The sequence below is a fragment of the Nyctereutes procyonoides genome, unplaced genomic scaffold (assembly GCF_905146905.1).
Source record: "Nyctereutes procyonoides isolate TBG_1078 unplaced genomic scaffold, NYPRO_anot_genome, whole genome shotgun sequence".
NCBI lineage: Eukaryota > Metazoa > Chordata > Mammalia > Carnivora > Canidae > Nyctereutes > Nyctereutes procyonoides.
Genome location: NW_026575049.1, coordinates 42,581,923 through 42,608,391, shown reverse-complemented (window position 1 = coordinate 42,608,391; position 26,469 = coordinate 42,581,923). Strand labels below are relative to the sequence as shown.

General features: G+C 41.1%; 2 protein-coding genes and 1 non-coding gene across 4 annotated transcripts in view; 1 reads left to right on the top strand and 2 right to left on the bottom strand.

The window, feature by feature from the left end:
• Nucleotides 1-219: 219 nt before the first annotated feature.
• Nucleotides 220-15,731, top strand: CNOT11 (CCR4-NOT transcription complex subunit 11). The gene is made up of 7 exons (XM_055327927.1): nucleotides 220-978; nucleotides 3,560-3,724; nucleotides 9,962-10,114; nucleotides 11,882-12,084; nucleotides 12,936-13,138; nucleotides 14,463-14,559; nucleotides 14,647-15,731. The coding sequence occupies exons 1-7, from the start codon at nucleotides 441-443 to the stop codon at nucleotides 14,842-14,844; spliced, it is 1,557 nt and encodes a 518-aa protein (XP_055183902.1). The 5' UTR covers nucleotides 220-440; the 3' UTR covers nucleotides 14,845-15,731.
• The window catches only part of RNF149 (ring finger protein 149), a 32,005-nt gene continuing 20,096 nt past the window's right edge, over nucleotides 14,561-26,469 (bottom strand). Inside the window, exons 6-10 of one of the 2 annotated variants that reach the window (XM_055327928.1) lie at nucleotides 23,688-23,883; nucleotides 20,296-21,640; nucleotides 19,363-19,496; nucleotides 16,804-16,943; nucleotides 14,561-14,821 (exon numbers count right to left, since the gene is read on the bottom strand). In XM_055327928.1, coding sequence (XP_055183903.1) covers nucleotides 21,597-21,640; nucleotides 23,688-23,883 — 240 coding nt within the window. In that variant the 3' untranslated portion in view covers nucleotides 14,561-14,821; nucleotides 16,804-16,943; nucleotides 19,363-19,496; nucleotides 20,296-21,596. The remainder of the gene's footprint in view (nucleotides 14,822-16,803; nucleotides 16,944-19,362; nucleotides 19,497-20,295; nucleotides 21,641-23,687; nucleotides 23,884-26,469) is intronic. The other variant, XM_055327929.1, reaches the window with a different exon arrangement.
• LOC129512238 (small nucleolar RNA SNORD89) lies at nucleotides 19,173-19,287 on the bottom strand. Its single transcript, XR_008664982.1, has one exon. It is a non-coding gene; the product is annotated as a small nucleolar RNA SNORD89 (small nucleolar RNA).

Here is a 26,469-nt window from a genome sequence, read left to right as displayed (position 1 = left end):
AGAGAGAGAGAGAGAGAGAGAGAGAGAGAGAGAGAGGCAGAGCCACAGGCAGACGGCGAAGCAGGCTCCGTGCGGGGAGCCCGACGCGGGGCTCCGCGCAGGTCCGCCTGGGGTCGAGGCGCAGACCCCGCCCCCCGCGCCCGCGCGCGCCCGCGCGCGCCCGCGCCAGGACCCCCGCAGCCCGAGGCCGCCACCCCACTTCCGGCCGCTTCACCCCGCCCCCCAGCGTCTCCGGATCCCCTCCGCGGCCTCGCTCCGCGGCCGCGCTCCCCGGCCGCGCTCCCGCTCCGCGCTGCCCCTCCGCTCTGCAGCGGCCCGGCTTCCCCGACGTGTTTTGTTTGCGACGCTGTCGTGTCACAGCGTGCTTTACGGCCGTGGGGACGGGGCGAGCCGGCGCCAGGGCCACTGCGGCCGGGAAGCGGGGCGGGCGGGCGAGGTTGATGCCCGGTGGCGGCGTGAGCGCGGCGTCTGGCCGGCTTCTCACCGCCGCGGAGCAGAGGGGTGCCCGGGAGGCGGCGGGATCGGCGTCCAGGAGCGGCCCGGGAGGCTCCGGCTCCGGCTCCGGCGGCGGCGGCGGCGGCGGCAGAGGCGGAGCAGGCGGCCCCGGGCCGGGCAGTGGAGGCCCGGGGGGCCCCGCGGGCAGGATGAGCCTGACCCCGAAGGAGCTCTCGAGCCTGCTGAGCATCATTTCGGAGGAGGCGGGCGGCGGCAGCACCTTCGAGGGCCTGTCCACCGCCTTCCACCACTACTTCAGCAAGGCCGACCACTTCCGCCTGGGCTCGGTGCTCGTCATGCTGCTGCAGCAGCCGGACCTGCTGCCCAGCGCGGCGCAGCGCCTCACCGCGCTCTACCTGCTCTGGGAGATGTACCGCACCGAGCCGCTCGCCGCCAACCCCTTCGCCGCCAGCTTCGCGCACCTGCTCAACCCCGCGCCGCCCGCCCGCGGCGGCCAGGAGCCCGACAGGCCGCCGCTCTCAGGTACGCCCGCGGCGCGCCGCTCCCCGGAGCCCAGGTGTGCGCTGGGCAGGCTTCGGGCGCTTTCCGCCTGCGCCCGGGCGAGCTCGGCCGAAGAGCGGAGACGCGGTAGCTCCCACGGACCCGGGGCCGCGGCCCGGAGCGGTAGCCCCGCAGGCGCACCCCGTTCCCGTGAAGCCCGCCTGGCGTGTGACTCGGTCGTAGCTAAGATCCTCTGCTCCCGCGTGGAGGTGTCCGTCGACCCGATGAAGTCCAGAGCCCGGAGAGCTTGTCGGGCGGAGATAGACACCAAGCGGTGTTTAATGGTTTGGCCGCCGCCTTCGCCGGTCTCCTGCGTGCCCCGCCCTGGATAGTGGGGTGGGCAGAGGGTAGAAGGTCGTCGCAGATTCGCGGCCTACCTTAGAACACGCAGGACTGCTGGGCATTATGCGAAATGTAGATTTGTGCAGTGTCGGTGAGATCGGATCAGTGGGTTTCATTCGAGGCCGCCTTCTTAGTTATTTATTTATTTATTTATATTCATTCATTCATTCATCCAAAGAGATGCTTTATGAGACTTGACTTTGGGAGAAGGCTCAGCCAGGAAAGGAGAAAGGCACAGAGAGGGTGGTGATTAGTGAGACAAAGCCCCATGCAGTGGGGGAAGCAGACAGAGGTGGGAAAGTGTGATCTTCCGGTACTAGACCGTGGGGGAAAAAGCGCACTGTCTAGGTAGGGGTCACTATACAGAGTTAAAAGGTGAAGGCAGTGGGTTTTGAGATAATACCAAGAAGTTTTTCGTGGCCCTGGAGGGCTTCGACCCCGTAAGCTAGTTGGCATTCATGCTTGGCATCTCCTCTCGATCTAAAGCATCTCGTGGTTGGTTTATTGCGCTGCTCTTATGTAAGAGGAGCAAACTTTGTGTAGATTGAGATGTCCTTAGGGTACTCGTACCCAAGGAGGCTTTCATTAAGTTTGAGAATGCCCGGAAGGTAATGCAACATATCTTGGGAGGCCTAAGCCCAACCTAGGAGGCCCCTAGCAGACAATGGGGACAGCGTGGGATTTACTCAGAGAGCCCTTTGAATTCTGAAGGCCAGCTCAGGCAGGGGAAGGATGACTTAGGTCCTTTTCAAATGCCGGGAGCCTAAACCTAGATTCAGACCATAGACTGCATTGTAAACACAAATCTGTCCGGGGAGGACTCCATGGATAAGTTATTTTACCTCTCTGTGCCTCAGTTTCTTTGTTTGTAAAATGCAGATAGTAATAATTCCTAGCTGGTAGGGTTATTATGAGAAATAGAAGTATTTACAATAACTGTTAATCACTATTATTATTACTTTCATTAAAGTAAGGATGGTGCTTAAATGGAAAACAGGGAATATCAATACCGGGGCTTGTATTGTATGTCTAGAGTGAGCATCTAATGGATATATTTTTAAAGTTTTTCAGGTGATTCTGATGCAGAGGTAGGACTGAGAATATATCTAGATGTAAATAAGACAGCTTCTCTTCACTCAAGAAGCTTGAGGTCTGGTTGAGGAGACATAAATGTAGCCATGACCCAGTGGAGTAAGGGTTGTACTAGAGGTCACATACGAAATGCCCAGTGGCACAGACGACCAACCACCTGTGTGGCTGGAGAGGTTCTTAGAAGGAGTGAGGTTTTTGCTGGATCTTGGTTAGGGGTGGGATACGGGGTGTATGAGGGAAGGGTGTGGCCCTGTCGGGTGTTTTTAAAGAACTGGGTATATTGGATGTTCTGAAATCAGCAGTCTGAGAACCTGGGAGATTTTGTGTAACTGGAGTGTAGGATATGTGGGTTGGAGGGGAGTTCGAGAGATGAGATTAGGAAAGTGGGTCAGAACTAGATTATGAAGGATCTCATGGTGCAGAATTTGGGGTTTAATTCTGTGTAAACAGGTTAAGTAATGTGAGATTCGTACCTAGAAATATAACTTAAGTGGTAAGTGGGAATGTGGACTGTGGGTGATAGGTGGGCAGGAGTCCGAACTCGGAGCTGGGAAAGTGAGGAAGGCTGTCCTGGAGTCTAGACAAGAAAGGAGGGGAGATGAAGATGAGGGAACAGAGTCTGGCAACAGTGCTGCTGTGGGACAGATGAGGCTTGGTGAGCAACAGAACATGACAGAAAGGAACAGCAGTCAGCACTGGGGGAATTTTGTGGCTATACTGTGCACTGAAGCAGGTGTGACATGTGTACCTGTGCTGCTGATGCTTCTGGTCTCTTCAGCTTGTACGGTTGCTCACAGAAGCAAGGGAGAAAAAGCATTTCTGAGCATTAGCTTTTTTTATTTGTTTTTGCTTGCATGTTTAAGCTCTAGCCTTTGCATGTTGGATACAAAGCTTTTAATAGTTAAAAATTTAAGTTTCATATTTTTGATATTGCCACAAATCACAGAATTTCAAGGGGTATATTTAATTGCGTTTTCATAAATGTATATATTTGGTTAACTGAAACTTAAATAATTTTGTCTTTAAAAATATGTGAGTGGAAATGGCAAGTAGCAAATGCTAATTTTACCAGTCAAGTTAATTTTTAAAAATAACCATTGGAGAAATTGTTATACATTTTTGTTTACAGGATTTTTACCTCCTATAACTCCACCAGAAAAGTTTTTTCTTTCCCAGCTAATGCTGGCACCCCCAAGAGAACTCTTCAAGAAGACACCTCGACAGATTGCATTGATGGACGTTGGAAACATGGGCCAGTCTGTGGATATTAGTGGGCTTCAGCTAGCCTTGGCTGGTAAGGAGCAATCAGTGGTTTGGGTATTCTTGTGTAGTAGCATTAGGCTCCCCTCCCCCCCCTTTTTGAAGGGTTCCCACTTAAAATGAAGGTCTTTGTAATTGTGCTAAAAGCTTCATAACTTCCATGAGAAACGTACCCTCTGTACTAGATCCTTGCTAATGTGGTATATAAATTCATTCTGAGTTTTCACTTGAATTGATTGCTTTTTCAATTTAAGAAGAATGCTGGATAAAATTTAGTAGGTTTAAAAAAAAGTCCCTAATGTCAAAGTGATCTGCAGATTCAATGCAATTTCTATTAAAATCTGAACAATATGTTTTGCAGACATGGAAAAACCCATTGTAAAATTCATACGGAAACTTAGGGGACCCTGAATAGTCCACATGGTTTCTCTTGGCACCCTTGGTGAAAATCATTCTACCTTATATGGAAGGGTTTATTTCAGGGTTCTCTATTCAGTGATCACTGCTTTGTCTGTCTGTATTTCACTTCACACATTTGCTTACAGTAGCTTTGTAGTATGTTTTGAAGTCAGGATGTGTGAAAGCTCCCCTGTCCTGCTGTTTCAAGATTGCTTTGGCGCCTTCTGTGGGACGCATATAAATGAATGAATGGGATCTCTTGAAGCAGAAGCGTGTTGTGATAGAAAATAGGAGCTTTCTTGACCTGGATGGTCAGAGCCTCTCTGAGTAGGGAAGGTAGAAGAGGCACCTTTTGCTAGACTGCTCTGAGAGTGATTGATTAGGGAAATTCTAATATATGGGCAAATTTGTGAACCCTTCACCTTGTGACTGAGTGAGCTGCAGTATTAACTTTGACAGTCCCCCATCCTTCTTACTAGACTTATTGCGTCTGTGACATTTGGTTTCTTATACAAGGTGACATCGTTCAATAAACTGCTTTTTCCTTGGAACATTCCGACCCTCACTTTTTAACTCCTGAGTATCACATTAGAACAATGTTTATTTTCTGAAATCGAGAAATCTTTTTAAGACTTTTAAGGTTGAAGGTATGCAGAAATGCTAATTCACTAGTGCTAGATATAATCTACTCACCGAAATAAAATATGATTATTTCTTGAAAGATTGTATGAGAGCTGGGTACAGAGGTGTGACAGGCAGTTTCAGTCATTTTACCTTCAGAAGGGATATATATTCTGAGGGCTTTTGCTTTATATTCAATAACGTGAGAATCAGATCTGATCTCCCTTGCAACTTCGGATGACTTGAGTTCAACTGTGAGAAAGTTTTAAAGTATATCAAGCCCAGAAAGGAATATATGCTAGAGTTAGTCTCGAGAAAGCTTGGCAAAATGGCTAAACTTGCTGTCTCCTACCCAGATTGAAGATGTCCTAATCCATGCATTTTTACAAATATCAGGGGGGAAAAAAGTGCTGCACTTATCTTCTCTGGAGCTGGCTACACACAAATTCACCTTTGCAGAGGCCTGCAATTCATGTCTTGCAGTAGGATCTATGGACCAGAGGTGTATTTATGGAGGATGCAGTTGCATTTTTTTTAGCTTTAAATAAACAAGCAGACAAGTTATACAAAAGTAACTACAAGGGGCATTTTTTTTTTACCCTATTAACAATGTCAATATTTCAGAGACTTTATTAAAAATTCCAGATTTAATTTAATTTTAAATTAAAAATAACTTGTTATTTTACTACACATTGTGCCAATTTAAACATTTTTCCTAAAAAAAATAAACATTTTTCCTATATTTTTGTCAATAGTATGTTCATTTTCTGTACTTTAGCTAGCAATAGGAGAAAACAGCATCTTGGGATGATTTTAGTTAGAATTTTTCCTATTAAATGAATGAAGTTGAACATGTTATAGATACAAGGCATCTTTCATGTCTGACAGTTTTTCCACTGAATCCATGTTTGTTTGTTTTTATTAACACTGATAGCTCTTTAAGGAATCAGGAATTTAGCCCTGTCTTTTCAAAATTACAAAATCTGTCTCCCTCTGCCTATGTCTCTGAGTCCCTCTCTGTGTCTCTCACAAATAAATAAATAAGATCTTTTTTAAAAATTACAAAATCTGGGGATCCCTGCGTGGCTCAGCGGTTTAGCACCTGCCTTTGGCCCAGGGCATGATCCTGGAGTCCCAGGATCGAGTCTCACGTCGGGCTCCCGGCATGGAGCCTGCTTCTCCCTCCTCCTGTGTCTCTGCCTCTCTCTCTCTCTCTCTCTCTATCATAAATCAATCAATCTTTAAAAGATTACAAAATCTGAAATATGTAGTTTCATAAAATCTGCATGTATTAAGGAATTATAAAGTGACCCTGGAGCAGCATCATCTAGGTTAAGAAATATGTTTCAGGACCTAGAGTCTCCTTGGGTGTTTCTCTTACTAGCTGATCCCCTTCTCCCCCATCACTAACCTCACTTTTGTGATAATCAGGATTTACTTTATCGCCCTCACCTTTATATATGCCTGTAGTTTAACTTTGGATGTTCTTCAACTTGAGATATATGTGGAAACATGCGGTGTTCTTTTGGGTGTTAATTGTAAAGTGAATCCATGTTGATGAATTGTAGTGGTTGATTTTCATTGCTGTTGTGACATTCATACAATGGAATATCAAGTTCTCCATCCATTTTACTTTTTTTTTTTTCTTTTTAAAGACTTCACTCACTTACTCATGAGACACAGAGAGAGAGGCAAAGACACAGGCAGAGGGAGAATCAGGCTCCATGCAGAGAGCCCGATGTGGGACTTGATCCCAGGCCTCCAGGATCATGACCTGAGCCGATAGCAGGCGCCAAACTGCTGAGCCACCCAGGGATTCCCCTGAGCCACCCAGGAATCCCCCCATTTTACTATTAAGGGACATAATGTTGCTATGTACATTCTGGTAGTACATGTGAAAATATTTTTTCTAGGGAGATAAGCAAATGTAAAACTTAACTAGCTAGTGGCAGATTGTTTTCCAGAGTTGCTGTGCCATGTTTCATTCCCATTAGCAGTGTGCAAATTACCTGACATTCTCTGCATCTGATGATTTCAGGCTTAATTTTTGTCAGTCTGAAGGGTATGTAATAGTATCTTGTGTTTTGACTGATCCCCACACCCCCACCAGTGAGGTTGAACTTTTTTTTCTTTAAAGATTTTATTTATTTATTCAGGACAGAGAGGGGAGGGGGCAGAGACACAGGCAGAGGGAGAAGCAGGCTCTGTGCAGGGAGCCTGATGTGGGACTCGATCCCGGGTCTCCAGGATCACACCCCAGGCTGAAGGCGGCGCTAAACCGCTGGGCCACCGGGGCTGCCCTGAACATCTTTTCAAAGGTTTATTGGCCATTCAATCTTTTTTTTTTTTTTTAATTAAATGGTTGTTGAAGTCAGTCCATTTTTTTTTTAAGGCTTTTTTTCCCCCAAAGATTTTATTTATTTATGAGAGAAAGAGAGAGAGAGAGAGAGAGAGAGAGGCAGAGACACCGGCAGAGGGAGAAGCAAGCTCCATGCAGGAAGCCTGATGTGGGACTTGATCCCAGGACCCCCAGGATCACAACCTGAGCCGAAGGCAGACGCTCAACCCTTGAGCCACCCAGGCGTCCCTGTTTTCATGTGTCTGTTGGTCATCTGTATATCTTTAGAGAACTGTCTGTTCTGATCTTCTGCCCATTTTTAAATCCTTTTTTTTTTTTTTTTGGTGTGGTAGGAGTTATTTTGGATATTAACCTTTTACCATATACAGAATTTGTAATAGTTTCTCCCATTCAGTATGTTTTCATTTTAATGGTTTCCTTTGCTGTATGAAAGCAAGAGGGGAGAAGCAGATTCCCAGCTGAGTGCAGAGCCTGCCATGGGGCTCTATCCCAGGACCCTGGGATCATGACCCGAGCTAAAGTCCGACACTTAACCATCTGAGTCACCCAGGTGCCCCTATGTATATATGTATGTACTTAGTAGGTTCCAAGCCCAATCAATGTGGGGCTTGAACTCACGACCCTGAGATTAAGAGTCCCATGCTCTACCAATACCAACTGAGCCAGCTAGGCTTGGTCTTGGTTTTAGGCTCTAGGTCTAGTTTGTCTTGCCACCCAACTTTTTTTCCCCCATCCATTTGCATGGGATACCTTCACTTTCAGTCTGTCTTTGGGTTTGATGTTTGTGTCTCTTGTAGGAAGCATATAAATAGGTGTTGTCTTTTTACCCAGTTACCCTATGCCTTTTGAATTAAAAGTAAATGGGCACTTAATTTATTTTTAAAGTAAATCTTCATTGATACATACTTTTTGCCATTTTGTTGTTTCCAGATGTTTTTGCAGTTCTCTGTTCTTCCCTTGCTCTCTACCCTTATGTTTGATGACTTTATTTAGTGTTAGGCTTGGATTCTTTTCCTTTTTTCTGAATCTATTCTAGGTTTTTGACTGGTGGTTACTCATGTTCGTATATAATATTCTTTGTATATACCAGTCTAAGGTAATGGTTAAGTTTGAACACATTCTGAAAGCATTATATTTTTACTTCCCCACCTGACACCCTGTGTTCCACATTTTATTTTTTTTTTTAAGATTTTATTTATTTATTCATGAGACACACAGAGAGAGGCAGAGACACAGGCAGAGGGAGAAGCAGGCTCCATGTAGGGCCCGACGTGGGACTCGATCCCAGGTTCCCAGTATCATGCCCTGGGCTGAAGGCAGGCGCTAAACTGCCGAGCCACCCAGGCTGCCCCTCGTAAGGCTAGTTTAGTGGTGGTAAACTCCTTTAACTTTTGTTTGTCTGATAAACTCTGTCCTTCAGTTCCGAGTGATAACCTTGCTGGGGCAAGTACTCTCATGTTTTTTCCTAGCACTTTGAATGGATCATGCCACTTTCTTCTGACCTGCTGTTCCTGCTGAAAGAACATCAGATAGCCTTATGGGGTTTCCTGTGTAACTATGTGCCTTTTCTCGCTGCTTTTAAGATTCTCTTTTATCCTTAATTTTTAACATTTTATTTATTTTAAAAGATTTTTATTTATTCACGAGAGACACAGGAGAGAGGTAGAGACATAGGCAGAGGTAGAAGCAGGCCCCTGTGGGGAGCCCAATGTGAGACTTGATCCCAGGACCCGGGATTACACCCTGAGCCAAAGGCAGACAGTCAACCACTGAGCCACCCAGGTGCCCCAATTTTTGACATTTTAATTATGTGTCTTGATGTGGACCTTCTTGGGGCTATCTGCTTCCTGTACCTGGCTGTTTCCCTGGTTAGGGAAGTTTTCAGTGATTATTTCTTCAAATGTTTTCTGCCTCTTCTTTTGAGTTTCCCTATAATGCAAACATTATACTTGAACAGAAGAAATTCTTTAACCTAGCCTCATTTAAAAATTTTTTAATATTTTTGCTGCTCAGCTTGGGTGGTTTCCTTTACCCTGTCTTCCAGATCACTGATACTGTCTTTATCTGCTTATCTGCAGTTGATTCTCTAGTGTAGTTTTCATTTCAGTTGTATTCTCCAGCTCTGTTCTGACTTCATTCACTTTTCTCTCTAGTGAGGATCTTTATGACCATTACCCAAACTCTTCATCAGGTAGATTGCTTATCTCATTTCCTTTAGTTTCTTTTTTTGAGGTTTTGAGTTGTTTTTTTATTCAGAACATATTCCTCTGTCTCATTTTGTCTGAGTCTCTGTTTGTTTTTATGTAGTAGGTATGTCAGTTAAGTCTCCTCATCTTGTAAATAGTGGCCTTATATAGAAAACGCCCTGATGGGCAGCCCAGTGGCTCAGCGGTTTAGCACCGCCTTCAATCCAGGGCCTGATCCTGGAGACCTGGGATCGAGTCCCTGCATGGAGCCTGCTTCTCCCTCTGCATGTGTCTTTGCCTCTCTCTCTGTGTCTGTCATGAATAAATAAATTTTAAAAATCTTTAAAAAAAGAAAAAAATAAAATGCCCTGAGGAGCCCAGTACTGACTCAATCCTCTTTGGTCACAAGTACCAGGCACTGTAGGGGTATCTGTTGTGTGGGCTGTATGTACCTTCCTGTTGTGAATGGTCTGCAATGGCTCAGGGTGCTCTAAGGGGTAGGAGTGGCCCCCAGCACAGCTGGCTGAGAGGCCTGACTGTAGCTGCTTCTGGCTGCTTGATTTGTAGTTTTTGGAAAAAAACAAGACAATACAAAAACATAGATTGAATCTTGCCTTTTGTTTATATCCCCAATTAGTAGCTTGTCTATTCTCTTGCCCTGTGGTACCCTCAATTTAAAAATATCTCTTATTTTATCCTTTTTCAGAACGTCAGTCTGAATTGCCAACCCAAAGTAAGGCTAGCTTCCCTAGTATTCTCAGTGACCCGGACCCAGATTCTTCAAATTCTGGATTTGACAGCTCGGTTGCCTCTCAAATCACAGAAGCTTTAGTCAGTGGACCAAAGCCGCCTATTGAAAGTAGGTACATACAATTTTATGTACTTGGGTTTTATTTTACCAATACCCTGAGACTTGGTTTTCTAAAGCAGTTATTTTTTGTTGCTCCCTAGACTTGAATTCAGTGAAAAACCTCCTAGCGTCTAGTAGAACAGAGTAGAGGTGGTCAGTTTAGTTTCTTCTGTAATAAAATTACATACCAAATTTTTTATTATCAGCAGCATTCTGGAAGATAGATTTTACAAAAATGAGTCTTTTGTAATGTATTACCTTTTTCTTTTTTAGTGCTTTATTAATCTTATCATTACCTTCTCCCTTGTAAAGTTTTACTAATCTTATAGTTCCTAATTTACTTTAATTCAAAGAAAACACCTACTGAACATGAAATCCGATAGCTGCATCTTTTGGTTTCACGGGCTTCTATGTGGTTTTAATGATGAAGGCATGCTTTATGCTTAAGAATAAGGAAAATGTTCTCCAAATTACAGTGTTACCATGAATTTTAAACTTACATGACTTTAATGCCATTAACACATCTTTGGCATAAATGGGCTTAATAACTGAGGTCTCATCCAGTCACCGGTGTGCCTGAAGGCCCATGGCACATGCTGATTTTTATTTAACATTTGTTTAAGGACAACTTTGTGTTGCATGAGCCACCAGAAAGGTATGTGAAAACCCCAATCAATTAGATATTCAATCTAGCTAACATGAGGCATCTGTACTTCATGGAAATGTTTCATCACAGTAGTAGTGCTTCTCATAAAATGTCAAAATTTTTATCTTTTTTTAAATACTCTGAAAAGAGATGGAGATGCTAGTCCTGGTGATAAAAATGAGAGAATAGTTCAAGATAAACTGATGATTCTTAGCTAGAAAACCTCAATAAACTAGTCTCAAATTTGGCATGGGCTAGGATCCATGATTGGAATAGGCCACCTTAGGGCCTTGTGTGGAAACCAAAATGAGGTATAAAAATCCCAGCCAGTGTTTATTTTAGTGGGTTTTTATTTTTTTTAATAATTTTTTTAACTTTTATTTATTTATGATAGTCACAGAGAGAGAGAGAGAGAGAGGCAGAGACACAGGCAGAGGGAGAAGCAGGCTCCATGCACCGGGAGCCCGACGTGGGATTTGATCCCGGGTCTCCAGGATCGCGCCCTGGGCCAAAGGCAGGCGCCAAACCGCTGCGCCACCCAGGGATCCCTTTAGTGGGTTTTTAAACTTAGGAATCAATGTTGTTTCACAAAATAGTTGAAGTATTGAGTCACTGCATTTTCTTGTACAGTTTTATGAACAGGAGTACGGGATTTTTGAATTAGGGGATTCAAATGTCATTTTGAAAATGTCAAAAAGCAGCTATACTTTTCTGTTTCCTGCCATTTCATGAAATGCAAAGAAAAAAGTTACAAATAATAGTGGTCTCTGAATAAAAATAATGGTAACCAAGAGTAGGATGAACGAAATCAAATGGCATTTCATTTTTCCCATAAGAATTTTTACCAGTATGTGAAGTTGTATCCTTTGCTTCTGAGTGGTGATCATGCTTGAATTAAAAATTGCCAGATCATGGTAGTGCCTTTCTCTCTTGAATAATAGATTTGGTGTCTAGCAAAATGATGTTCTATTGATATTTCGTTTTGTTGGTATTCTGAATAAAACCCTGAATTTCTAAATCATCTCTGCCTTGGATTTTGAAGCCTTGAGTGTTTTATCATGTTACCTTTATAAAGATATGTATAGATGTTAGCTTACTAAATGAAACAAATATTCCTGTTCTCATTAAAGGCCATTTCCGCCCAGAGTTTATTCGTCCACCACCTCCACTCCACATTTGTGAGGATGAGCTGGCTTGGCTGAATCCAACAGAGCCTGACCATACGATTCAATGGGACAAATCAATGTGTGTCAAGAATAGCACTGGTGTGGAGATCAAGCGAATAATGGCCAAAGCCTTCAAAAGCCCCTTATCTTCTCCTCAACAAACACAGGTATTTATTTATTATAAGCATTTCTTATCTTTAGTCCTCCACATTAAGTGGCCAATAAAATGACCCTGTCAACAGGAGTCAGCAGTAGGAAGGGTTTTACATCCAAGGAGTCTTGGATCTCTGAATCTTCATTCTGCTTCTCCAGTTCTGGTCATTTTACTCTGGTGGGGAAAGACTGATAATTCAACATATATCAACTCTTATTGGAACCATTGACTCTAGGAGAGGAGGGGTAAGATAGATCTCACTTGTGATCGTGATTACAGTGTTTGTAGTTCACTTTGTTTGCTAGGCCATTCCTGAAACAGTTCACTGTGGTATTTGCCAGTAGGGAGGAAGTGTGGAGAATTTTGAAGAAAAAGCACTTATATTTTTGAAGAGAACTATTTGAATTACATAGTTGAGTAGGACCTGAACTGCATCATCCTGCAAAGTGAGGGACTGCAACAGGGCAGCTCTCCCTCTTCCCTTCCTGCTTCTCTCCTCAAGCATTTGTTGTCCACCTGGGGCTGTACTCTTGTTTCTCCTGTTCCTCAGTTCTCTGTGGTGTGTGCTTTTCTGGAGAGCTGGTTGGCAACTAAATTATTTTTGGTTCTAGCTGAGGACAGAAAAAGTCTACAAAGGCGTTAAGGATGATATTGTTATATAATCCAGACATTATAGCCAACCAGACAATACCAAGTTTGGCTTAATGCCCAGGAGGAGAGATCATTAGCATATTTGTAAAGTCTTTGCAGTTCAAGACATGATTAAAATAATGGGTTTGAAGGAAGAAATTTATGAAGTTGGTTCAATGCAGATAATTTTTTTTTGACTCAAAAACCTCTTTTTAAAAATTTGATTGTATTTAGCTCCTGGGTGAGTTGGAAAAAGACCCCAAACTCGTTTATCATATTGGCCTGACTCCAGCCAAACTTCCTGACCTAGTGGAAAACAACCCCCTAGTTGCTATAGAAATGCTGCTGAAGTTAATGCAGTCAAGCCAGATCACGGAGTATTTTTCAGTCCTGGTCAATATGGACATGTCCTTGCATTCAATGGAAGTTGTAAATCGGTAAGTGTTATACTCAATCAGGTGTGTGTGTGTATGTATGTATGTGGGGTATAATATAGATGCTGACTGGCCAGAAGGGAAAAACTTGCAACAGACTTTAAGGCAGGGATTTTTTATTTTTATTTTTTTAAACCTTCTTGAAATTTTGCTAAAGACCATGTCCATTTAGGCTTACCAGCCAGTGAGAAAAAGCGTGGCTTCGCCTGGCTGGAAGCTGGGTGATCACAAGTATGTGTACAGGAGAGTGTTCTTTTCAACCTTACTTTCTTTCACTGGCAAAACTGGTTACCTGCTTTTTGAAAGTATACTTCACTTCTGCATTCTCTGCTCAAGCCTTTCCCCTTCGGTGAAGACTCCCACTTCCTTCAGGGTCTTCGATTCTGGTTCAGTCCTTGGATTGAGCTACCTCTGACTGCTTGCTTCTTCCCCCTTCACTACATTCTTAACAGCATTATTGTCTTCACCAGATTTAGTCCAAGAATAACCACATCTTTTTAATCAGTATTATTGTTTCTAGAGAATAATTTAAAGGACAAGGTCTGCTTATGCTCCCCACCCCCCATCTCAAGTGACCACACCACTATTCCTTGGAGCACTAGTTCCTCAGTGCCTTATGGAAAAGGGTTCTATAGTCACATTTCTTTTGGAAATTCATACTATATAGTTAGCATAGTATCCCTTTATCTGAACATGGAATTCCTATCCCACAGAATCCTTTGGAAAATACCAGCTTTCCTTTACAAGATTCTAATATGCCACCATGCCTTCTGTCTGGGTCTCTACCACCAGGTTCCTAAATGTACCACACTAATCCCAGATTCCAAGATTTTTCCTCCTAGCATCCACTAGGTTATAAGGAACACTTCTAGGTTCCAGTTCCTTTCAAGGCTTTTCCCATATTTTCATTTATACTGCTTCTTGCAAACCCCTCATTTTAGCATTTATATATATATGTAGTATACTATTTACTTACTAAACTATACCTCCTTCTCAGATATACCATCTTGCATATAGCATTTAGGCATAATCGGGGTTTAGTAAATGTTACTTATGAGAGCTTGAAGACCGTTAACTGAATTATGATTCAACCGAGGACACACAGAAATGTTTTTTAAAAAATGAGTAATTACCATGTGTAATGCTAAGTACAGACTTAAAAATGGAAATCCTCTTTATTAACAAGCAGAATGGCTCAGGCTCATTTACATAAATATGTTTACAACTAGGTAACTGATCCTAAGTTAGAAATAAGTAACCATAAAATATAAATTTCTCTTTGGTTAACAGTGTTTAACAGCCCTAACTTTTTAACTTTATGAAACAGACTAACTACTGCTGTTGATCTACCTCCTGAATTTATTCACCTTTATATATCAAATTGCATCTCTACTTGTGAACAAATTAAGGACAAATACATGCAGGTAAGTAACAGAAATTTTTGTAATTGTAAATTTTATAAATACCTGCCAAGAAAATGGATACACTAAAACTGGCTTTCTTTTTTTCAGAATCGTTTGGTTCGTCTTGTGTGTGTCTTTCTCCAGTCCTTGATCCGAAACAAAATTATTAATGTGCAGGACTTGTTTATAGAAGTGCAGGCATTCTGTATTGAATTCAGTAGGATACGAGAAGCTGCTGGCCTTTTCCGGTTGTTGAAGACATTGGATACTGGAGAAACACCTTCTGAGACCAAAATGTCAAAATAATACCTCATCAGAACCACCACGTTCCTTGTTCAGCTGTATTGTGACTTAATTTTTAAAAACTGTTAGAACCTTGAGTGGATTGCTTGGCCTAATGCATATAAACACCACTTTATCTACTTAAAGCAAAATTTTCCTTTCCTGGATGACTCACTCCTGGAGATGGATTTTTGGTAAGAACTTGGAAGTGTCTTACTGATGATTAGGAGTAAAGGTTATCCAAAAAATTACTGCAAGACAGTAGATAAGGTCTTTAGCACTGTAGAGCAATGTTAAAACACAAGTTATAGGCTACCAATAAATCAAGAATCCAGTTTTCTTAAGGTTCTTATATTAAAGTATTCAATGAAAGTAAATGAAGACATTCTTAAGAATTTGCATTACTGCCCTTGAGGTGAAATCAGCTGAATGTTTTGGAATCAAGAGGCAAATAGAAGTTTGGTCCTCCAACCCATTTATGCATATAGTCCCTTATTTCTCATTAAGCACAGTCTGAACCAAGGACATGCTTCTAACTTGATCCTTTCTTGTCATGGGGACTTAATAGACAACAAAAGACATGCATTTCTTGGACCTCTTACAAACATGGGAACTCTTAGAAACCTTCTTTTGAGACTACAATAGTTGATATGGTTTTCTGGGTTTTTTTCCCCTTAAGATGTTTGTTCTTCAGTTATCAGTCTAAGATAGTTACTTTTTTGTTTTAAGGAAAACTATTAGTCCATGCTTTGGGAGATAGTATCACCACTGAGGAACTGTCATGTCATATCTCTTCCTGAGTGGGAACTGTACCTGCTGCCTGTGATGGGGCAGATGGCATCGTGTGGGCTGTTATCCCTCATTTAACTTTGGACAACAGTGCCTTACATTAAAGTTTTTTATGAACTATATTATCTGATGTGTATTTTTTTACTTGAAGAAACCATGAAAAATTAGTTTACTGAGGTTACTTCCAAAGCACATTCTTTATAGGGAAATAATCAAATCAACAGGAGTTACCTTCCAGTTCAGCCCTCAGCAAAAGTTAAAGGGAAACCAAGCCTAGTGATTTTAAGAGGAAGATAAATAAGTTCTAATCTTACAATATTGGCAAAACAGCAGTACTCTTAGTTCTTATGAAAGTAAGAGATTTGTAAATAACTTGCTTAAAGGAAATAACCCAAGCCAGTGTAACAGAGGAATGCCTTTAAGCATACAAAATGCTAGCAACAACCTTGATTTCTCTCCATACCTAAAAGTAGACATCACTGTTTTACATACTTGGTTTGGGAAAAGAAACCGTTCATTATGCAGATACTTTTTTGGAATGGCGGAGTTGGGACCACTGTTGGAAGCAACCCAAACTCAGCTCCGGGGCCTACTGATTCTCTGACAACCTCAAATTCATGGCCAAAAGCACTGTAGCTTGTGCCTGGACAAAACTTATCTAACATGTATTTTCTCTATAAGGCTGATAACAGCCTTCCTGTGCTGAGAACAACAGATAACACTATGCTTGGGGGCTATTTTAAACTGTGAAATCACTAAGGTATAAAATTTTAGAAAATGTACACTGTGGAAAAGGACACAGTGTTGACAATTTGGGAGCTGAAACAAGAAGGCAAAGTGTCCTTGTCCTCTCGTTCAACCTCAACTGGAAGTGTGTCAGATGCCTCAGAATTTTCACCACACTGTATGTGTCCACAAACTCAAAAGCACTGCACATCCTGATTTTGGGGTTACAGATAAATTTCAGTAGGCAAATTTACAAACACGGACTTTGCAAATAAAGAGACTGAGTACTGCTAATCATTTCAAGATCACACTATTGGTGTTTACTTGAAAGAGGGAAGATTTAGAAGTCTAAATTGCTTACAAAGAGTAGTAATAATATTTAGGGAACATTTTATAAAAAAGGTTTACATTTACAACACCAACAAAAAGTTCTTCATTAAATATTCTTAAAAGTAGAAGAAAGTTTACCTGAAATAAATTATAATCCTGGGATTCAGTTAACTGTAATCAACTTTTAAGTGTAGTTCAATATACTGCCATATTAAAAACAACACATCTTGAATTCTCTGGATTTTCTGAGTGTCTAGTTGTAGTATCTTCAAAATCACCTGTTAAAATGACAGTATTAAGTTACATCTTAGGATAGAAATAAAAGATCGTTCAAAGAAATGAATTGAGACCCTAAGCTAAAACTGCTTCAAACAGCTTAACTGTTTATACATTTAAACAACTTTAAAGAAATGGTTATCATGCACCTTTCTTACAGAGTACACACTTATACAAACTTTTTTTTTTTTTAAAGACTTAGAGTGAGAGATCAGGGGGAGGGACAAAGTCTTAAGCAGACTGCTGCAGTACAGGAAGCCCAACTCAGGGCTCAATCGCATGACCCTGATTATGACCTAAGCCAAAATCAAGAGTTAGATGCTCAACTGACCAATCCACACAGGCGCCCCTACTGCCACAAACTTAAGCAGCATGTACCACTACTTAATACATACTGTAATGGTTTACATTCCCAAGAATAATAGATCCCATACCTATTTTTTTTTTTTTTTAATTTTTAAGCAGGCTCCACGCTTGGTGTGGAGCCCAACACAGGGCTTGAATACAGAACTCTGAGATTAAGACCTGAGCGGAGATGAAGATTTGGATGCTTAATGGACTGAGCCACCCAGGTGCCCCTCATGTACCTATTTTAAATACTCTGAGTAATAGCACCTTCATATAATATATTTTTTAAAAGATGTTCTTTATTCATTTGACAGTGAGCACAAGCAGTGGGGAGCAGCAGGTAGAGGGAGGAGAGGCAGGTTTCCCCACTGAGCAGGGAGCCCGATGTGGGGCTCGATCCCAGGACTCTGGGATCATGACCTGAGCCAAATGCAGACACTTAACCAACTGAGCCACCCAGGCACCCCATTAAGATAACATGTTAATGATATCTGGAAAATTAATGCATGGCCAGAACTTTAATTCTTTAAAATTCTTGCACCCTCTACCTACTAAGACATTTTGTTGGTTTCACTTTAATCTGTCTGTTCTTACGCAGTCACTACTGTTCTAATTAGGAAATCTCTAAGATGCTTTCAAAAGCACTTATAATCCTGGGATCCAATACCTATGCAGTCTAAAGCCCGCAGAAATACTGGTGTTCCCAGGCTTCTCAGCCTATACTTCATCAAAAAGAAGGGACTTTTTTATTCTTTTTTTTTTTAATTTATTTGTTTATGATAGTCACAGAGAGAGAGAGAGAGAGGCAGAGACATAGGCAGAGGGATAAGCAGGCTCCATGCACCGGGAGCCCGATAGGGGATTCGATCCCGGGTCCCCAGGATCGCGCCCTGAGCCAAAGGCAGGCGCCAAACCGCTGCGCCACCCAGGGATCCCGACTTTTTTATTCTTAATGTGATCCACATACCTTCTTCAATTTACAACTTATTTTATACTTACTCTTAGAATAAAGGTCAATCTCTAGCTGCATGGCTAAGTGATGATATTGTAGAAATTTCACTTTTATAACTAGAATTACACACCTTAGCATTTTTTATTTTATTTTTTTTTAATTTTTATTTATTTATGATAGTCACACAGAGAAAGAGAGAGAGGCAGAGACACAGGCAGAGGGAGAAGCAGGCTCCATGCACCGGGAGCCCGACGGATTCCATCCCGGGTCTCCAGGATCGCGCCCTGGGCCAAAGGCAGGCGCCAAACTGCTGCACCACCCAGGGATCCCACACCTTAGCATTTTTTAAAGTGAAATGCTTGTCTTTTTAAAACTTCAAAAACAAAATTAACTGGGAAAGGTGTAGGTGGCTTTTCTAATTAGTTGTTGCATCACAGAAACAGCACAGGTTATACAGAAGATTCACTGGCTCAGGCCAGCATCCTGTGCTTTGTAAATCACAAACTGCGCTGAGCTCAAAGAAACTGCTTTTAACCAAACATATAATTACTTCAAATTCTAAGTTAGTAGGATACACATACTGATTTAATCTCAGTCTTCACTGAGCAAATAAATTTTAATGTTCTCAAAAGAAGAGATTTGCCAATTAAGCTATCCTCTTGGGGAATTTGGTTACCCTAGGTATTTCATCCAAGTGGGAACACACCTGTTCTTGAAAGTCTATTATTTTATGGTTCTGGCAGTCCTGGACTCAGCAAGTATACTGTAAAGTATGTAGAAAGGTATTTACTACTCAGTTAAGGCCAGATGTCTCAGGTTCGCCAGTTGGTTTTTTTGTTTTTTTTTTCCCCCCGTTAAAAAATATCTGAGCCCTTTTTGGGAGGACTCCTCTTGGAAAGACTGCCCAATGCAAAGCTTCAATTCTGATGTTACTGAGGTCAGACCAGTGGTTCGCTTCCGGAGATTTTGTCATCGTGCACCCCACAGAGAGCAAACTGCTAATGGGCACACTGCAATTCGGCCTTTTATTGTCATCACTCCTCAGTGACTGCAGTGAACAATCTCATGAAAGGCTTTATATATTGAAGATCCCCAAAACATCAGCAAGCAAGGAGGTTTACCTGCCGAAGGTGCCGTGTTTTTGTGCCTCGTCCCAGCCTTTGTGGTTTTCCGGTGGGAAACCCAGAAGCAGCTCCAGGTAGGCAGCAGATGACAGAGTGCTTCACATTCTGCGTCTTTTACACGCTGACCGTGACTTTGAAAGGTAAAAAAAATGTATATTGTTTCTACACTATTTGTTAAACAAATGGACTCTTGTGGAAGGAAAATGATTACTGCCATAAATAGTATGACTAACCTTAATCAAACCACTCTGGTTTACTCCTCCTTCATTACATTCCCCATATTCCAAGTAGCATTTCATCAATTTTATGTCTCAGCAAAAATTCTAATATTTGACCCTTCTCTATCATATTTATTTCTATCTAAAAAAAGCCTAACAAAGGAAACTTTTAAAGTGCTGCAGTTTTCTATTTTCTCTTGATAATTCCTTTCTCTGCTATTGAAGGAGAGAGATGGGAGGGACTATTTCTAGACATGGGACCAGACCACTACAATCCTTCTAATCTCTTATATTTATAGTTTAGTGTTAAAATTTTTGAATGAAGGAAAGCTATGTCTGATAGCTAATTAAGACATTATACTTCTTAAGTATAAAAAAACAGTGTGTTTGATCTATTACAGTATTCTTTTTAAAAGTCTACTTCATTGGATACCAGAAAGAACTGCTAATTTTTAAAGCATTTCTCCCAAGTATGTATCTTAAAATACAAAGAGCAAAAAACTTACATGGTACAGAATCAAAGACATACTTTTCCATTCTCAATAAACCACAGAAGGCAGAATTCAACAATAATGGCTATTATGGAAACCTACTTTGAGGCTGTTAAATGAGAGCTCAAAGAAAAGTTTCAGTAGCTCCTCAAATTGAATCTGGCCAGAGTTTACTTCAGTTAAATGAAAAAAAAAAAAAAAAGACGTAAAGTAAAACTCACCAAGTATTCCACTGTGACTGGCTAGAATCCAGATGCAACAGTTTTGGGGAAAAAAAAAAAAAAAACTCTACACAACTTAGATGCAGCTGTAAAATAAATTCTTTAAATTTAAGTAATTCTATTTTTCTCAATAGGCATTTATTTTTACTCACAAAATAAACATATACACAGCAACGAGCTTAGAAACAACAAAGGACAACAGTTTCAAGTTAAAAAAAATCTCTCCCTCACCCTCCTCAACTTCTACCTCCAAGAAGGGAAAGGAGAAGAGTGTGTGTGTGTGTGTGTGTGTGTGTGTGCTTAATCACTTTGGAAAACTTAAGAGCGCAGTCTTCAAAAGCGTTACATTAACCTGACCTTTTCACTTACAAGAACAGCTAAGATTAAAAAGGATAGATGATTACACAAGGTCATGATTATTAAGTCTGCTTTAAATCAATCAAAACTGACTGCTTATTTTGTAACAATGATCAAAATTCTCCATCTATCCCCCTTTTAATTGTAAAGATAAAATCGTAGTTGGAACCAATATATTCATCATTTCCAAAAGTCTCAGTCTGCCTACTCTATCTCCTTAAGGCAATGAATTTATTGCTCATGTGTGATGCAGAATCTTAGTTCTATTTGTAGAATAAATGGACAAATTTCCCTCTCCTTTAGGTTGTCACAAGAAATTAAGAATTAAAAAGGAAAAATGCAAATCCTAAAGTCATCTAGTGCTTTTCCTATAATTCCAAAGAGGAAACCAGAAGTATTCTTAGGTTTCAAAGTCTTTATCTGATAACATGGAGGTTCAAGAAAGCTATAGATTTCTTTCATCTCATTCACAGGTTTAATGTTCTAGAAAAGTCTTTCCTCCAGGGAAAACTCATGATCAATTACTGAACTGAATTATATAATTCCAATTCCATTAGTCTAAATTCAGTTGCTTAGCCTAAACTATCCTTGAAAGAATATAATCCTGTTTTCACAGTACCATAGCAACTAGTCTACTATTCAGAAACTCTCCCTCACCCCATCCCTTTTAGAGTGCCTTCCTAGTGGTCTCTGTAATAGTCCAAAGCAACATACACTGTTTATCATAAATGATACATTTTAGTAGATAAATATATTAAGACTAATCAAAACGTCTCTTTAAGAATAAAATATCTTAGCCCTTTGTATATCAAATCAGAACCTGAAAGGTAAAAGGATGTACATTATTTTCAAATATACAAACTATGTGCTAAAGTTAAAAAAAAAAAAAAAGTCCTTTAATTCAAGCCAAAGCTCTGTCCATGATGCGGTCACCATGATGTGCACTAGGAGATGGGTCCTCCACGTTGAAGGTCACTCCTGCCCGTTTCTACAGTGAAGCAACAAAAGCCAGTGTTAAGTCCCTCAGCATATTCTAAACTTTAATTATACTAACACTGTGACTACATGGATGCCCCTAAGAAACAAATTACAGAAAAATTTAAATAAAATTTACATATAAAAATGGCAACCCATTCCAGAAAGTCATGAATAATATACAAGTATGTTTCTCATATATAGTATGAGAGGTTTTCTAGTATTAGCCTAAACTCTGATCAGCATGGTGCTTTAAAGAAAAGACACAGTCTTAGTTGGTGGCATTAGTGTAGGTTTTCAAAAGTAAACCAGGCAACTATGATGACAATGATGGTGTCACTGCTCATGAAAACAATGAGCATTTACTGGGTTATAGCTGTGACCCAAGAGGTCTAGGATGTTATTATGCTCATTTTACATATGATTAAACACAGGCACAGAGAGGTTAAAATATCTTTGAAGAGGAATTCAACAACAGACAGACTGGTATTACTAGGAAGAGTAGCACGAAATAATTTCAGGACTAAATTTCTTACAGTAATAGAATACTTCCTTAAATACAGAACCAAATATTTGAACTCACCTAAAGTCAGAGCCAAGGTCAACTAGATAACAGAAGGAGCACTCACCAGAGAAACACTCTCCAGCAGTGTACCACTAATAATTTGCATGTTTTATTTCTAGTTGCTCCTAAGAGCCCAGTAAATGTTTTCTCAACTTCAAGGCATACTATATACTGGAAGTACTAATGTCTGCTTAAAAGAACTGATTTCTCCAATTTAGTATTTCTCAAATTATATTGGTACAATGATAAAGTAAAAAAGAACATTATTATTTAAATTACCTGTCAACCTACTGGTGAACAAATAGTTGGAAATTAAAAAAAAAAAAAAAAGGACAAAAAAAAAAGAAAAGAAAATAGCAAGTAACCAAGGGTGCATGCAATGGCACATGCAAACACGCACAGAGGGCCCAGCTTCAGAAGGAATCTAACATTCTGTTGTTTTATAATCTAGCTTACTTTTTCCACCTTTACTTCTATGCATTATTTCACATGATATCATCTTAGTTCTGAGAGAGGAGGAGAGACGCTGAAAAACCAATGTACGACAGATAAAAAGAAAGCACGAAAAAGTAAGGGACTGCTTTTGAAGGACTAAATGTCAGGAGTAAGGAGTCAGGACAAGACTCCTTATCAATCTTTAATTATCTCAAGGGTGGTCAGGTACTAGAGAAAGGAAATTCAGTTTCTTTTCTGGAGGCTGACGGCAATGGCAAAAATTACAGTGGTATGTACTTGGGCTCAATCTGATGGAATCCCTCAGGTGGTTCAGTCCCAAGAGGAGGCTGGATGCTCCCCTTCTCTTCCACAATGTGGTCTTTTTCCTTTGGTACCAGTTTAAACTAAGTTCTAATATTTCTAGCTATCTTTACATCACAGATCCTAAACATGTCAAACACAAAACTGATTCAGTTTGAGTAGCACTGATTTGGAAAATATGCATCCTCTTCTCGTAAGGCCAAATTCAAAATTAGAAACATCAATCCTTCCCAATCAGAATAACCTGTAAATTAATTCAATTGTAATAAAAATTCTGGGGCAGCCCAGGTGGCTCAGCAGTTTAGCGCCACCTCCAGCCCAGGGTGTGATCCTGGAGACCCAGGACCGAGTCCCGCGTTGGGCTCCCTGTGTGGAGTCTGCTTCTCCCTCTGCCTGTGTCTCTGTCTCTTTCTCTCTCTATGTCTCTCATGAATAAATAAAAAAAATTGTAATAAAAATTCTAATGGTGTTTTCTTTCACTTGGCAAATAATTTGATAGAATCATGTACCTACCACATAAAAAGAGCTTCACACATCAAGAGAAAAAACAGGTTACCTAACATCGCGTAAGTGATATTCTCCCCATCCTTCAACACAGAAAAACATCCAAAAAGGTATTTATCAAAATGTTAAATGGTATTTGCAGGTGTGGGATGATGGTTTTCACTCTTCATGTTTTTCTGCATTTTTCCCCCCAACTGCTAAAATCATTTTGTTTTATGACCTGCAAGGTGCTTACCTAGTAAGGCTGTGTTTTCACTTGCATCTTCTTTAAAACTGGCATCACACTGCGGTGCAGAATCACTAGCAGAAGATGATGGCAAACTGCTCCCCTCACTTCTGTCATCTTGTAAAGTAATACTCAAATTTGCAGCCAAAATGCTCCCAGGGGTAGATTCTGGAGCAGGCGTCTCCTGCACATCCTCAAGTTCTCCCTTGAGGAAACAAAAGAAAATACTTTGTCTGAGTAACACCACCAAAGCTTACCTGTCATTTCATAACCATTACTCATGATTCCTACAAAGTATTTACTTTTATACACAAAATATGGCGAGAATACTAATATCTTGAATGAATTACTTCTCAGTAAGCAGCTTTCCAAGACCTAAACACTGTTCCTTTGAAAAACCGTGTTTCCCCTGATGCAAGCAATGCCACCTTTTAAACTTTTTATGGACCAAAAGTGAAGCTTTGTCCTCGCTTCCTGGACAGATGTGGTCAATCAGTCTGGCTGTGGTGGTGTTTGGATGACTGCTCCTAACTGCCCTGTCTTTACTGCAGGTACCGGGGTTTTGGGGAAGAACACTGTGTCTGACAATAGGGGGCTACAGACAGCATGTGGTTCACCTAAAAAGAATCAGCTGTGGCTCCCTAACGATGGTGTCTATCAGCTACTAGTCTACCTCTAATGCCCCCATCTGCTGCGTTCAAGAAAAAAATAGAATAAGGAAAGTGACTGCCCAGTTTCCAACGGAGGCTCATCCAGTACCTTTCTGATTAATGCCAGAGTCAGAGCCACATGTGAGAGAGGAAACCACTGGTGAGGTAACCTAGCAAAGGAGGGGTGACAGTGGGTTCACAGAGAGCGTGGGCTTCACGTGAGAACACAGTGCTGGTTCCACCTCCCTCCCCGGGCTCTCGGGGCCCCCTACTCTCACTGCTGCTCCATGCAGTTCCAGAACTGCCCCGCTCCTGAACCACATGATACACAGCTTCCTTCTCACTGGTAAGTAGCTGAACACCCTTAAAACCTAATACCAACGCACCAAGCCACAAATTGAACTGAGTTCCTGTAATGTCCAAACTCCCAACCAGCGTACCTTCATCTGTTTTCCCAGAGAGTTACCAAAATACCCACCAAATTTAACACCTGCCGAGTCTCAAAGCGCACATGGTCACACCCTCATCTGCAATATACTGATCTGTCACACAAATCCTTTAACACCCAGCTCAGACTCCTCTCGTTAAAAAACCACCCTCTTATCGTCCCACTCCATGTGGCAGAGTAAATTCTTTTTCCGAGCTCCACGGTACTTCAAACATACCTCCTTTGCAGCTCTGTGCGTGGGTGTATGCCCTGGCCCCCACGGTCCAGAAAGTGAAAGCCCACAAGCAGAAGGACTCTGTTTTACTCATCTTTGTCTCCCCAAGTCAAGTTCCGATCTAGCACCTGAGAGAGCACTCCTCGGGTACATGCGTGCTGAATGAATGAAAACAACAGTGACAAATGGCGCATGGAGGAGGTTGTAGCTGCCAATGCAAGGACCACCTCTCAAGTCCACATGAAGGACCGATGGCAGCCCTCTCACCACAGCTGTTTTCCTGGGAGTGAGAACTAGTTACCAAACAGTGTGTCATAACTGTCTACAACCCAATGCAGGAGGGGCAAAGGGACTCAAGAAAATGGCACACTTGTTAATAATTGTAAAAAGCAACTAAGGGCAAGACAAGCTAATTTCTTAAGAGTTTGATTTAAAGTCCCTATAGGTTTCTGTTCTTCAAAAAAAGAAATCACACTTCCTGGGGACATACTAGTCAAGCTTTCTGAAATTAACAATTCTAATAAAGTAACCCAACCTGATACAAAATGAAGAATCTTCATTGTTCATGTATGAAATATATGCCTGAAGATTCTCTCCCTCTGCCTGCCCCCGCCACCCCCACTCGTGTATGCATGCACACACACACTCTCCCTACATAAATCTTAAAAAAAAAAAAAAAAAAGAAAAATCTAATTCACAGAAAATTACAGTGGCAATCAAGGCAGCAGTCTCTGAACTATCGTTTTAAGACTCTCCAGACTAGAAGGTGAGAGGACACCTTGAGGGCTTCTGGGGCTATAAAGTGCATGAAATGCTTATCACAGAAGACCTCCTCATGGTTTCTAACAGTATCATAAACACTATTTAAAAAACCCTAAAAAAAAAAGTTTAGCAATAAGAAAACTCCATGATATTTAAATTACTTCTTCCAAAGATCTTTATTTTTTAAAAGATTTTACTTATTTTTAGAGATTCAGACAGACAGCACAAGCAGAGGGTATGGGCAGAGGGAAGGAGAAGCAGACTCCCTGCTAAGGAGAGAGCCTGATGTGGGACTCAATTCCAGGACCCTGGGATCATGACCTGAGCTGAAAGCAGATACTTAACCAACTGAGCCATGCAGATGCCCTTCAAAAATCATTATTTCAAAACTATTTACTAGTTAATCAAGAATATTTTAAGACATTAATATACAAAAACTGTAAAAAAAAATTTTAACAATCTAGAAAAATCCATTTTTTGTCTTCTATGTCTCCCCCTTTTGAACGGGATTATTAGTTAAAAGCTTGTACACCCTGGAATTAAGCAAACTGTGTCTGAAATAACATTCCCAAGTAACTAGCTGTGTGACCTTCAGTGAGCTGCTTGGCTTTTCTTTTAGTTCAAGTTCCTAATTAGTAAAATAGGGAGAGAAACAGTACTTACCTCCTGAAGTGACTATGAGGGTATGATGTAATAATGTACATCAGGCCCTCAGCA

What these genes read in the sequence shown, in the direction of transcription:
- CNOT11 (XM_055327927.1), top strand. Translation starts at nt 441, where the DNA reads ATGCCCGGTGGCGGCGTGAGCGCGGCGTCTGGCCGGCTTCTCACCGCC. An exon ending in ACCAAAGCCGCCTATTGAAA is followed by an intron (nt 10,115 to 11,881) that starts GTAGGTACATAC and finishes TTCTCATTAAAG; the next exon opens with GCCATTTCCGCCCAGAGTTT. An exon ending in CTTCTCCTCAACAAACACAG is followed by an intron (nt 12,085 to 12,935) that starts GTATTTATTTAT and finishes GATTGTATTTAG; the next exon opens with CTCCTGGGTGAGTTGGAAAA.